This window comes from Atractosteus spatula, chromosome 7 (genome assembly GCF_055471065.1).
Source record: "Atractosteus spatula isolate fAtrSpa1 chromosome 7, fAtrSpa1.hap1, whole genome shotgun sequence".
Taxonomy (NCBI): domain Eukaryota; kingdom Metazoa; phylum Chordata; class Actinopteri; order Semionotiformes; family Lepisosteidae; genus Atractosteus; species Atractosteus spatula.
Window position 1 is genome coordinate 55,741,655 of NC_142712.1, and position 13,370 is coordinate 55,755,024.

A 13,370-nucleotide genomic window follows, 5' to 3' on the forward strand; every position below is an offset into this window, starting at 1 on the left:
ATTAAATATGCAGAATCAAATATTAGTATTACAATTATTTTTTTCAGGCACTTAAACAAAGTACTGTACTTTGGATTACTCTACGCGTTGCTGCAAAAGACACTGAATGTTGAACCAGATGTCACAAGACCTCATACAAATATGAGTTCAAAAAACAGCCTGAACCTCACCAAGGTTAACTACTGCTTCAGTCTGAAAGGAGAAGAAAGAAAACACAACGTTTCGGCTGTGGAGCCTTCTTCTGGGGCCCTCCTTTCTGACCGCCCCATCATCTCATATCGCTGACCACCTAATCTGCATAACCTTCTTGTTCACAGCTCCCTTGACCGCCCTCAACAACCATCCACACCAGGCACTTTCTCCTGCAACAGAGCTCGCTGCATCACCTGCAAGTACACGTCTAACACCACACTCATTCGAGGCCCCTCAGGATGATTCCAGATCACCCAGATGGCATCTTGTACCTCCAGCAACCTCATATACTGTATCTCTTGCAGGAAATGCCCAGCTATCTATGTTGGGGAAACCGGAAGGAGACTAGGAGACCGCTTCAGAGAACATGTTAGGGCTGTGAAGATTTAAGATTTCTCCAAGCCCATAGTTTCTCATCTCACCTCAGACGGCCATGCCCACACTGATCTCTCCATCTGCGTTCTCAAAGAAGGGTTTCTTAATTCCCATAGCAGAAAGACATCAGAAACAAAAATTATCCTGAAACTTGGTTCACACCTTCCCCCTTCTCTCGATGACCGACTTTTTGTGTAATTTTCTCTATTCACATGCAGGTTTTGACTTCACCTCTCTCTACTTCACACCTGAGTGGCCTCTCTGCCTCTCCCCTGCTGTCGCCTCCTCCACTCTCCCACCTCTTGTTCTCCTGTGCTATTTAATCTTTGCTGTCTGCCCTGTCTTTCTCACACCCTAGGAAGGCTCCACAGCCAAAACGTTGAGTTTTCTCTCTTCTCCTTTCAGCATGGTATTAATCCATTACTTGTTCCTTTGCAGCCCACACATGCTGATGCAGCTACCTACTTGAACTATTACTTCAGTCTTATTACTTTCTGTTTTAGCAAGGTTGCAGACTGCCCTGGGCTGAAGGTTTAAATATCATTATTGTAAGAATGTAGTATATATATTTCAAAATCTACATATCAAGATGCGTTGATAATACTACTGTACACTTAGGCTAAAAGTCAGGGGCAGTCAGATCTTGCCAGTGCATCTTTGACTGGTAGGAGGAAACTAAGGCATGGAGAGAGAACATGCAAACTCAGCATGGCAATTTGTCACACCAAAGTGCTTCCCCTACACCAAAGGAAGATTGCAAAATATTTAAAGGGACGTTATGAGATTAGTAATAAAATGTCCTCATATATCACCAGGTGTTTGTGTCTCCAAGATATTACAAACTGCATTGTGGTAGGCATTTTTCTATTTTGTAACTACAACATTTAAAAAAAAAAATATATATATTTTTTAAGGCACATAATCTAAAATCATTTTAAACAGTTAAATGAATATCCCAAACCATTCATTGTACTAAATGAAACGTAACACTTGTCAGATAAATCAGACCCATAATAAAAGCCGCTATTCACTGTAACACCTATGAGTGACCAACAATTTACCAAGCTGATTAAGCACACTGAAGTGCAGGAGACTTTGTACAGCACGCTCTCTGACACTGTCCTTGAAGATGCCAGGCTAGGACTAATTCCAGTCTTCCAAGGACAGAAACTTGAGTTGCAGCCAAGCAGATGGAAGACATTTACAGTACTCTTTCTCCTACCTGAAATAGGCCCCACTGAGCTTTTATGTCCTTGCATCCCACACATAAAATAAAAAATGTACTTGTTTCTACTGCACTGTATTATACCTATTTTACACAACATTCCACATCTTGTCTTACTGTACAACATCATTTCAAATTACCTACAACCTGTTAAGCTTTGCATTTGTTTAAATGTAGATGATACAATTTTGTACAAATACAAGAAAATGATCAGACTCAAAATATCAATTTTCTCCACTTTTATTTACAAAAATATACTCACTAGGTTTTTTTTTACAAATAACAGTAAGGTAGTTGATAGTTTTTTTTTACGATTATATACATTATACATTTAAAAAATAACCCATCAGCAGCATTTTAAGTTGATCACTTTGCACAGCTTAAAAGATGTTCAAGAACCATATCTGTGCTTATAACTTACAAAACCTTACATTTTAAATATTTTGTTAAGAATGATTGCAGCAAAAAGTAAGGCCCCATATTTTAATATTCAAAGTGCTAAATATAAATATCTAAAACTTACCAGGGCACTATTTAATATTAAGTGGCACTGTAGGCACATTATACTATTAAAGACAAACATAGCAGACAAATAATTTCAGTCCCACCTTAGGACTCTGCTTTCTGGATGGGCTTACAGCAAACACGCGACCTCAACCAGGATAAGCAGCTTTCAGATAAAGGAAACACAAACCTAGAGATGCTGATAAAGCAGCTAAAATTAATTATTCCATATTGTAATATCTGCTCAAGTGCTGTATTTCAAATTAAATGTACATAGGACTTTAAGTGCATTTTTATGTAAGCATGGTTAGACCAAATTGTTGTTTCTGAATGTTTTAGTAAAGGATCATAAATAACATCCCCACTCTTCTTCAATGTGAACTTCAACTGCAGTGTCACTTGTTGACAGCTAGCTACAGGAATGGATGATCCATGTACAAGGTATAACTTTAATATGAGACCTGTGAGGCACTTTACTTCACTTTACTTGGTCCAGTTTAAACACTGCATATTTTCTAGTTGCTTGCTGCTTAGTCCTCTCTAACACACAATACAGACGATGCAACATTTCTTTAAAACAAGTGCTTTATATAGGTAGGCCTTTTGTAAACAAAGACTGCCTGAAATCATACCATACTATGTCAAAATTAAGATCTAGGTGAATAAGACACTGTACTTTCCACTTTTGATCATTAATTTCCTTCACACACGTGTAAAACCCAACCTTAATATCCTGAGAATAACACAAATGAATTCCACCAAGTGAAATCCCAGAATAAGATTAATTAAAACTGCAATGATATGGGATATGAATTATATATTTTAAGTCTTTGGTAAGCATTTAGTTTCTTAGCTGTAAACATAATTGAACTTTCAGTTCAAAACATCCATTTACTGTAGGGCTTTAAACAAAGTTATGTCCCATCCAGGGTAAAGCACAACTTTTTTGAAGTAAGGCTTTGGTTTTCAAAAGTGCAAAAGACACACTTGTGTCTATTGGCATTTCACTTGTATCAAAAGTGAAACTTAAGATTTTAAAGCTATAAAAGAGTATCATATTTTAACAAATTATATGCTAAATAATTTACTCTTCTGTGCACATAAAACATACTGTCCTTACGACTGCTTCTTTTTAAAGATGTTTCACATCTTGTTAGACTTTACTGTGAATTGTATATTCACCCTTCATTTTCTTTAGCAAGAACACTTCTGTTCAGACTATCTTTATGTCCACACTTCATTCTGCATTTCTTCTTTCTTCTCCAAGCTCACTCAAAGGCGCAAGAACACATTGGAAACAGAACTTCTAAATTCCTACATTCTAGCTCCTCCATTTATTTGGAAATCTCACAATCCCCCATCAAAGACTTGGTGCAATTCTTACAACCCTTACTCATGCCAGCTACGCACTTCCATTGACCTTTCAATCCACAACTGTGACGAAACACTATTTCAAAGCTTTCAGATGTATTCAAACTAACTGGAAAGAAACCATGAAATCAACCACCCTGCAAACGTGGCAGACATGAAGGTTTCAGACTGAAAACAGAACACGACCCCGATGATCATCAGTCTGGACTGGATGTGGGTCAATCTGCATTGGAAAAAAAAAAGCGATAAAGGTAATTTAGTCTTGATTACCAAAACACAATAATCCACTCTCTCTGTGTATCTAAAGCAAGTGCTACAACTAATACAGAATTAAGGCGAGATTTTGAGAGGCAGTTAGCACAACACATTCTTAGCTTGCTGTAGACAAATTACAGAGGTTTTCATTATTAATAATCAAACAAAACTACAAAGGAACAAGATTCAAATTTCACAGAATCATCAAAAGCACAGTTAAACTCAACTCAATGGAATACTTCAGAATCAACAGCCAAACACAAACCAGATGACACAAATGTAAACTATGGGAAAATGTATTTGAAGATGAGTCTGGAACAAGTGGCCCAGCCAAGTTTAAGCTGATGCCATCACTTCCTGCAGGAAATGGCCAAATAAGATCTGAGATACACCTTAACGAGTTACATTGACCAAACGGCCTCCTCTCAGCTGTAACCTTCCTGACTGAGCATATACCATTTTATACGGGGAAAGAAATGCAAACAATACAAACCTCTGCAATAACTCAGAACCTCAAGCTGCATGTAGCCATCAAAACCAGTATATCTAAGTAATCAGTGGAAAGCTCACCTCTGAGTACAAAGGCGGTGGCTGGAACCTGAATTCCTGAATATAAGCAAAGACAGGCCGCCCAATTTCACGCTCCAGCTCATCCGGCTCAGAGTTAGAGGGGGTGTGGCGCTCAAACTCTTCTTGCGACACGACATCTGCATAATTCGGAGGAGCTGGGGAAAATAATATTTCAGAATTATGAGCCATGAAGAACAACAAAACTTGTGTAAAGCTGTGAATTCTAATAAAAGAATTTCGAGCACGCTAAGAATTGATCTCCATTAAGTGTTTTATGCAGGATGTTAAGCAAGGACCAAGAGTATGTTTTCTTGAAACGTACTAGAAACCATGTTTTGATGTTCCAAATATCATTTTTCAACAACTTGCGGTTTTGGAATGCATGTAAAACAATAGTCAATATTATAACTTTTCCTTTCCAAATGATTTCAGAATGGTGTTCCTCCTCCCAACATCTCCCAGTCCATCTGCTAAAGCATCTATTATTCTGTTGAAATCGCACAGAGATAGCCAGTAACAGCGACACTCCCTTTACTGACGCTTTCAAGCACAGTGCCCACTCGGTACAAACCATCAGGACAGACGGCGAGGAGATCGCACAAGGTCTTTGTGTTGCAGCACACCTCAAAATAGGGCAGCAAGATCATGCATGCCAATGATTGTGTAATGCTGAGCTCAGCATCGGAAATGACTTAATAGGATTGCAAGTAATTTCTCCTCACCTTCTGGCTGTTCAGGTAGCGCCAGAGTGAGCCAGCTCATGTCCATACTGAACTGGCTACACAAACTTGAACTTCGGCTCCCAAACCCATTGTATGGTATGGTACCGATAACCAAAGGAAGCTCTACTCTCAGCTTCTTTGCACCTGGAATCTGCACCAATACCTAATAAGATTGAGTAGAAAAAGCATGAATTAAATCATAGGTTTTGTCAGTTTTATCAACTTACTTTTATTTAGTACTTGACTTTTTATCTGATTTTATGCTGACATTGTCAGCTTTATTTGGCAAATTCAAATATAAAAAAGATCGTCTTTGATGTAATTCTGTGGATTACTTTCCAAATGTAAAAGAAAATATTTGTTTCAGAATATATTTTTTAATTCTATTTCAGACTCAAAAAAATTGCACTGAAAACATTACTTACTGCTAAAGAATATTCAACTCTGATGATTGAGCAGTTCAGAATGGATGGAGTCACTGGGGGGATCTTCAATGTCTTTCCATTCCATGTGTCAGTGCTGCCTGAGGCAATATGGTTCCCACGCACACTGGCAACTTCCTGCTTGAAAGTTTTCGTTTTGCCATTAGCAAGACAGGTCTGAGTTTGATATATTGTGGCTTTTGGCACAATGAGACGTGAAGAGCAGTTTTCAATCTCAGCATAGATGGGGATTGCTTCTCCTGTTCAACAGATTAGAAATCAAATCAATACACTCAAAAATCATTTCATATTTTACTTCATTAAGTTTCAAGCTGAACCAGAACTCTTCAATCTATTTTTAAAGAAAACTTTGTGACTTAAATAGTTAACACTTCTGTAAAGAATAATGAAAGGCAAATACTAAAATGAAGATGGAATTTGAACAATTACAGAAACATTTTAACTCTTTAGTTATTCCACCGTCATAAAAGTATTTCAAAATAATCCCCTTCTCTTACCATTACAGTAGCCCTGTCTTTCAATTTTGGCACTCAGGGAAATAGGGCCTGAAGTGAAGAACCAGCAGCCGACCATCTTCTCTGTATTTGTAGAAATAGGCGACTGAACAAAAAAACAATCATTCGAACTATGGCTACACAAATGAACTCTGTAACTCTACCACAGAAACCCCAAACACATAATGAGCTTTTAGGTTTTTACTCACTGTTATATTAGCATACTAACAGTTCCTCTGATAACACGTTCCCACAGAAACGGCCTTGAAGTTGAGGACCGATATGCTGCTTGTTAAATTTGGTTTATAATCTCTTCCCTCCGAGATAAACTGAAAGAATGTAGAATCTTTGGATACCCAAAACAAAATTCCAGGAAAAAAAAAATTAGGACTACAGTATTGTGTGTGTGAAAGCTTGCATCATGGCTGCTTAAAGCTTTTCTTATACAAGTAGATTGATTTGTTAGAATTATATGTTCAGCACTAATTAGCATTTTAGAGAAAGAGGCTAGCTGATTAGCTACTGTACATAACGTTTTACAAAAAATACTTTTCAATTCCTTTCAAATCACAGCATTCCAAGTGGATACTAAAAGACAAACCGAATCAATGATGCTATTTATCTCCTAGGTCTTTTGTAAACTAGCAATGTCCTCAAGCACCTAATCATGAACGACCGTCCTGTATCTAAATAGGCATCTCACCAGTAGAGTTGGGGAGTTGACATCTACATGGCTGATAACAGGAAATTCTCTGTGCACAATAAGGTCCTGCATAGATGGCCTCTGTAAAATTGCTGATACCCAGTACTGGACACTTCCATGCTTCCCACAGAATGAGGTAACCAAGGGCCTGAAACACAGTAAATGTATAAAACAAAATAGTCATACAAATACATATACACAAAGACATGACCATCGGATCCTTTTTTCTTTGGAATGGGTATAACTGGTTAAAATCAAGAATTGCCATACCAAGACATAAGGTCCTTTCAAAGAAGAGCAATTTGTCACATGCTAGATCAGGGTTCGCCAAAAAATGGTCTTCTCCACCCAATCCCCATAGATCTGTTTTTCACTAACAGGCTAGATAAATTGTGTCGCTTCTTCTCATTTGAACTTTTCTTGTGTTTTTATGTTTTAATTCCAGAAATAACAATGAAATAATATGTTATAGGTTGGATCATTGAATTGTTTTCGGATTTTAAAAATTGTTTCAGCTTACAAATATTAATACAAAAGTTTCAACCTCCCTACAACTCTAGAGATGAGAAGTTTTTAATTAATAACTTATTATGATAAAGATGGGTTACAATTAACCAATCAACAACTCGGCTCGAACAAAAAACAGACACTGGATTTAAGTGAACCTAGAACAAGAAGCCCTGGGATTCAGATTCATTAAAAAACACCCAAGTCTGGAAAGATGGCTTTGATGATGTGGAAAGGGGGGACAATCAAGAAAAGAAGTAAGTTTCCTAGGAATACCCGAGGGCAGGGGCAGTATTTCTAATTAAATACTACCTTGTTTGCACATTAGTTTCAGTCGAGGCCACCGATATTCCGTCTAGTTGTGGGTGGCTGCTGTGTGCTCTGGTTTTCATTCCAACCTCCACTTTTAATGACTTGATTTGAATCGACTGTTTGCTTACTTTGTCTATATTGTTTGTGCTATGTGTTACAGGACTTTTCCCTTTGAAGATTATAAGTTACTTATAATAGCTGGTGGGTGGCATCGCTCCAGGACTGTTCTAGACAGGAGACTGTCTAGAATAAGTCATATCTGCAGAAACAAGGTTTCTAATTGTTATCTGAAACTATAATGAAGACCTTGACAATGATTTTTTTTTTGCAGGCTGCTACGAATAATATTTCGGATTCTAGTTCACCAGTTGTGTGGTCAGCCACAATTCTAAATTACTAATACCTTTATCTGAAGAGGGGGGGTGTACACAGACATAATAATTCTGAAACTTTAAACAATAAGTGTTTAAAAGCTTTCTATGCCAGACATACTGGGTATACATTTTCTTAATACAGGACTAAAGGAAATGGCACACTTGCAAAAAATTGCAAGAGTGGAAAGATAGTTCTTTTAAACTGGTCCACTAGATGCATAGCATCATTTCTTCTCCAATGACCCTCTCCTAAACTCTGATGAAGACGGGATATGAAATCTCCACCATCCCTTTGATAACTACTCGGTTACTCACCCCTGTGGAAGCTGAAAGCTGAAAGGGAATTCATGCTTCCCTGAGGGTAAACAGATAAAACCTTCGGCAACGTCATCGCCTGCAAACCCAAAGAAAAAGACAAGTCTTAAAGGGTACAAGTGCTGGTGTTCAAAAATACTTTCAGGTTCGGAGGAGGGTTGAAAATCTGAGAAGAGAATTTTCAGACGGTGCACCTTCAGTTTAGCCTGAAAGTATTAGTCAAGATGAAAGTGAAAGTTCCAAGAAAATCAGTTCTGTGGTCTTACTGTATTCGCCTTGTTGAAACTGAGATTTTGCCACTGGGTTACTGATTGCAAAATACAGTGTATATAAATAGCATCTTAGTAAACATTACAGCATCAGTGTACACACATGAGAATGTCACCTGTACTTGAACTAAGGGCGATTATTGTCAACAGTATGAGTATCACTTTGCATATGGGTAATACGATTCACAGCAGAGACTAAAGTAATTCTCTGGTGTAACTGTAGAAATACAAACATTTCCTAACTGTAATCCATGTAAGAATACATGCCAGTTCATGGCTATGCATTACATTAATCTGCAATGGACAAAAATACTAAACACCTTTTGTACTAGTGCACCTTAATACAATACTAATATTAAAGCCTCCCATCATTTCCTCCTGGACCAATATAGTTTGAAGTAAAAAAACAGATTGTCCAACAGTCAGTTTCTTATCTGGACAAGTAACTTATTAGAACAAAATTGAAGACTACAGTAAGACCTGGACGTTACACTTAAACACGATGCAGGCACAAGGTTTCTGTATTGTCAGTCAAGTGTTTTGTCTAATTTGCAGTGAGACAAGTGTCATATAATCAGAACCCTGGCAATGTTTTGATTCTGAACCATGGTAGAAACACAAGCTTTTACAGTCGAGTTTTCCCTTAATCGTTTTAGGAAGTCAACACCACTTAGAAAACAATTTTCATGCAGGACAGTACGCATGAACGTCTTTCCCCATTTTTCAGTGCTTCTTTTATTTTCCCGATGGATTCAACTGGCGATATGAAAACGCAGCTCGCATTATGGGTCAGTTCAATTGCACCCCTCAAATCTGAAGAAAAAACAAGAACGCTGTTCTTCCACAACACCAGTCTCCCAGTGACTAAGCAGAGCGCCACGGGCGCTGAACAGCTCTCGACCATGTGTGCAATTCGCACTTCTGTTCCTGGTCCCTGTAGTATGCCTGTGTGCACGCACTTCCACATCCTAACTAACACAGGCAAGGCATGAGAGTTAACCTGGGTTCACAACACCATCGTTCAAACCCTTTTCAAACGGAGAGTCGAAAATAAAGGTCGATATCACCTGAGTAGTGTGCATATGTATGTGTATATACAGCCGCAGTGAAGTGGGTAACCGTACTCAAGACTGTTTAAGTCTGTGTCAAAGCGCATCTGTGTGGTGTCCCTGCATCGACCTTCAGGTGTCAACGAGCGTCCTTTGACAGGCTCTGTCCCGTGAGATTCACGACCTCTCCGTGCTGGTTCCCCCTACCGTGTACCCCACCAAGCCTCCTCGCCCGGCCCGTGTCCCCGGGTGTGTGTGTGGGGGGGTACGTCTTTTACCTGTCGCTCCCGGGGGAGTGTGGGTGACGTTCAGGTAGTCGACCTCCTCCCTGTAGCCGTGCCCCGGGGATGGTGCCGCTGGGGCAGACCCCGGCCCGTCGGTCCAGCTGGCCCGGGCACAGCCCCTGCCCAGCACCCTGAGAGCCCGGATCCGCGCCGGCACCGACAGCTCCAGGAGCACACGCCCGGACACGGCCTCCCCGCTGCCGTAGGCACTCCCGTCCTCGCTGTCGAACACGATGCCCAGCGCCTTCACTTTGACCACCATGTCGGCGTCCCCTCGGCCCACCTGCAACACAGCGCAAACGGCCGGAGCCTTAGAGGAGACGCTCACGCCTAAAGGTTAAATCGGCAAGAGCCGTAAGTGTGATCCCAAAAAACAAAACCGACATACCGAGTCCCGATATTTGTTTTTGACTACCTCCAAAAACAAAAATCCCTTTCAGGTGTTCCTATTTTGCCTTTTTTTTAAAAAAAAAAGGTTGCCCCGTTGGTCTTAATTTAGCGCTCTGTGACTTGATTCAGCCTCGGGGCTCAGTCATATGTTAACTGTCGAAAACACCGACTCGACCGCCTTCTTCTCGAAAATAAAACACCGGTTCTCATTGAAGTGGTTACTTGTGCCGCCCTGACTGGACATCTGAAACATAACGCAAACTGTGGGGTTTTTTTTAGTCTTGGTACAATTAATTTAAATAGTTACAACAGAGGTCGGAAAGAGCCGCGACACCTGAGCTGAGCGTCTACTGTTGATACATTGAGCAATCACGCCGAGGCCGTCTGACAGCCCTACGGAAACGCCAAGAAACCGAAATCCCTGCGCCCATTGGTCTACGGATCTGTCTACAACAAATAAAGGCGGGACTCCACCGAACACTGCGTTTCGGATTGGACAGCACCTCCGGGAGTCACGGGGGCGGACCCGCTTCGTGAAGATACAGGGTGATATTTACTAACCTGCGTGATCAATGGCTATTGACCAATGAGCAGCGAGTCCCTTCACGTGGCCACCTTATGATTGGCTTCTTGAAGACATTGGAAAGCGCGTTAGCCAATAACGAGCAGCTTTCAGGCGTGTGAACAGCTGATGGCCAAAAGACAGCCGCTGGAAAAGGGAGTGACACAATGTCTGTTTCCATAGAAACGGGATGCGGATGACGCAGATATAAACAGTACCACGAGATGCGCAGAGGCTAGATTATATATATATTTTCAAAGTTTATTGACAGGATTAAACTACTTGAGGTGCGTCATTTGGATGTCAAAGAGGTCCTGTTAGAATACGTATTCACTACTTATACTAGATACAACACACATATCACAAAAAAGAAAAATAAGAAAAACAAAAGCAAATGAAATTCAAACTATACAGCTGTCATGAAAGGCTGGAATAAACAAAATCTGAAGTTTAATAAGAGCGTAATTATTTCAATTACAAGAGAGTTCTGTTTTTAAATACACAAACTCATTGTTCAGAAGGTAAATTATTCCAATCCTTCAGAGCTTTATAGCTAAAAGCCTCCCTCTCATAATATACTCATACAACCTTCAAATATAAATCAAATTGGGTTGTTCTTTCTTCTGATATCATTATGAACATTATTATCACCAATCAGCTTTGTATATATAAATCGGTGGAGCACAAAACCCAGTGGGGCAGAGTGATATTTTTTGTGTGGAGCAGTTTAAAGGGGTCAAATGAAAAGACATGACTAGATCATCTGTTAACTAGGAGACTGAGATCTCTGGTTAAAATCTTATAGTCTGCAGCTGTATCACCCTGCAATGCCCAACTAGCAGCCCACTGAAGCACAGCAGGTGTGAGCCTGACCAGTACCTCGATAGGAGACTCCTGGGAAAAACTATGGTTGCTGCTGGAAGAGGTGTTAGTTAGGGGGGCAGCAGGGGGTGCTCATCCTGTGGTCTGGGTGGGTCCTAATGTCTTAGTATAGTGATGGGGACACTACTGAGGGGATTCAAATGTTTGTTGTTGTAAATTATCCTGAAAAGATAAAAATAATAATAATTCCAACACATGCTTAAGGGCAGTCATCTTCAAATCTTAAACATGGGTCCCTGCACATGCGAATCACTCCCGCAGCCGAGGTGAAGCACTGCTCATAAGTGTCACAGCTAGGCCTCCCGGTAAGTGAGATTAGGAAGGCAAAGTCTCCGTTTTTTCTTTTTTATTTATGCATAACAAAATAACAAAAATTACAATACAAAAAAGAGTACATATAACATTTCAAGTCAAAAATATCGGCAGGGGTACACATTACAAAATAAATTCAAATTATGAAAAAAGACTAAACAAGTTAAATAAAAATAACGTCCGCACCGCTTTCATATTTTTGCATTTTGAAACAGTCTGCAGATACTCCTTTACCTCCATTTTAAAATGCTCAAATAAAGGGTTCTTCCCAGACCACTTAATTTTGTGTATATAATAACGTCCCATTATAATAATTAAATTTATTACAAACGATATTTTAATATTGTTTGCGATGGGGCTGAAATTTAACATAACATCTTTTTCATCAAAACAAAAATCAGTATTAGTTTCTTTTTTAACATACGTCTGCAACTTAGTCCAGAACGTTTTTACCCTGGGCCATAACCAAAACAAATGAGGCAAAGTCTCCATCCTGACTACATTCAATGATCGCCAATAAAACCCTTTCCCAAACAGTTTTCTTCATTTTTTGAAAAGATTCATTTTAATTCATTCAAATTCCACTGCGGTGGAATGACAATCACAAACAGGGCGCCTGAGTACCCAGATTGCTCACGTTGTCCACAGTGTTTTGATGTCAGTATTGTTTCGAATTTATTTCACTCCAGTCTATTTCTCTGCAGCCGAATTAGCGGTGAGCTGTTGTGTGACAATAAACCACGTCCCATTATAATAATTAAATTTATTACAAACGATATTTTAATATTGTTTGCGATGGGGCTGAAATTTAACATAACATCTTTTTCATCAAAACAAAAATCAGTATTAGTTTCTTTTTTAACATACGTCTGCAACTTAGTCCAGAACGTTTTTACCCTGGGCCATAACCAAAACAAATGAGGCAAAGTCTCCATCCTGACTTCCGCCTCGCTCAGCGCGGGGAGCTATGGGATTCAACGGGGAGCGAACCGGGGAGATAAAGTGGGCAGGTGCGCCAGTAGCACCAGACACATCTTCATCCGAGCCTTTCTTTCGAATTTCAGACTTTTTTAAAATACAGAAACTTTTAATTACAACACACCTAAAGGTGGCTGGATGACGTCGCCAAAATATTGGCAGCCCGTGCTTTTAAAATCTTGTGTTTTCAGGGGACGGCTCGTGGAACACGAGGCCGTGTTGCTGAATTAATTCAGATGCAGAAACTGCGGCCTGGCAGGTTTCCCACTCTGTTTCTTTTCG

General features: G+C 39.8%; 1 protein-coding gene across 2 annotated transcripts; it reads right to left on the bottom strand.

Moving 5' to 3' along the window:
• Positions 1–2,016: 2,016 nt before the first annotated feature.
• Positions 2,017–10,717, bottom strand: LOC148831464 (arrestin domain-containing protein 4-like). 2 transcript variants are annotated; one of them, XM_088922170.1, is made up of 9 exons: positions 10,353–10,717; positions 9,959–10,247; positions 8,363–8,441; positions 6,855–7,002; positions 6,155–6,257; positions 5,640–5,896; positions 5,215–5,377; positions 4,493–4,647; positions 2,017–3,890 (listed from the first exon to the last, which is right to left on the bottom strand). In XM_088922170.1, the coding sequence occupies exons 2-9, from the start codon at positions 10,224–10,226 to the stop codon at positions 3,831–3,833; spliced, it is 1,233 nt and encodes a 410-aa protein (XP_088778296.1). In that variant the 5' UTR covers positions 10,227–10,247; positions 10,353–10,717; the 3' UTR covers positions 2,017–3,830. The 2 variants fall into 2 exon arrangements, with proteins under 2 accessions (XP_088778296.1, XP_088778297.1); XM_088922171.1 differs by lacking the exon at positions 5,215–5,377 and having other exon boundaries at positions 10,353–10,704.
• Between the last annotated feature and the right edge of the window lie 2,653 nt (positions 10,718–13,370).

Excerpts from the sequence above, each read along its gene's own strand:
- LOC148831464 (XM_088922170.1), bottom strand. The coding sequence starts at position 10,226 with ATGGTGGTCAAAGTGAAGGCGCTGGGCATCGTGTTCGACAGCGAGGAC. Across the intron at positions 5,897-6,154 it reads AAGACAGGGCTACTGTAATG|GAGAAGCAATCCCCATCTAT; the intron begins GTAAGAGAAGGG and ends TCTGTTGAACAG. Across the intron at positions 4,648-5,214 it reads GCTACCTGAACAGCCAGAAG|CTCCTCCGAATTATGCAGAT; the intron begins GTGAGGAGAAAT and ends TATTTTCCCCAG.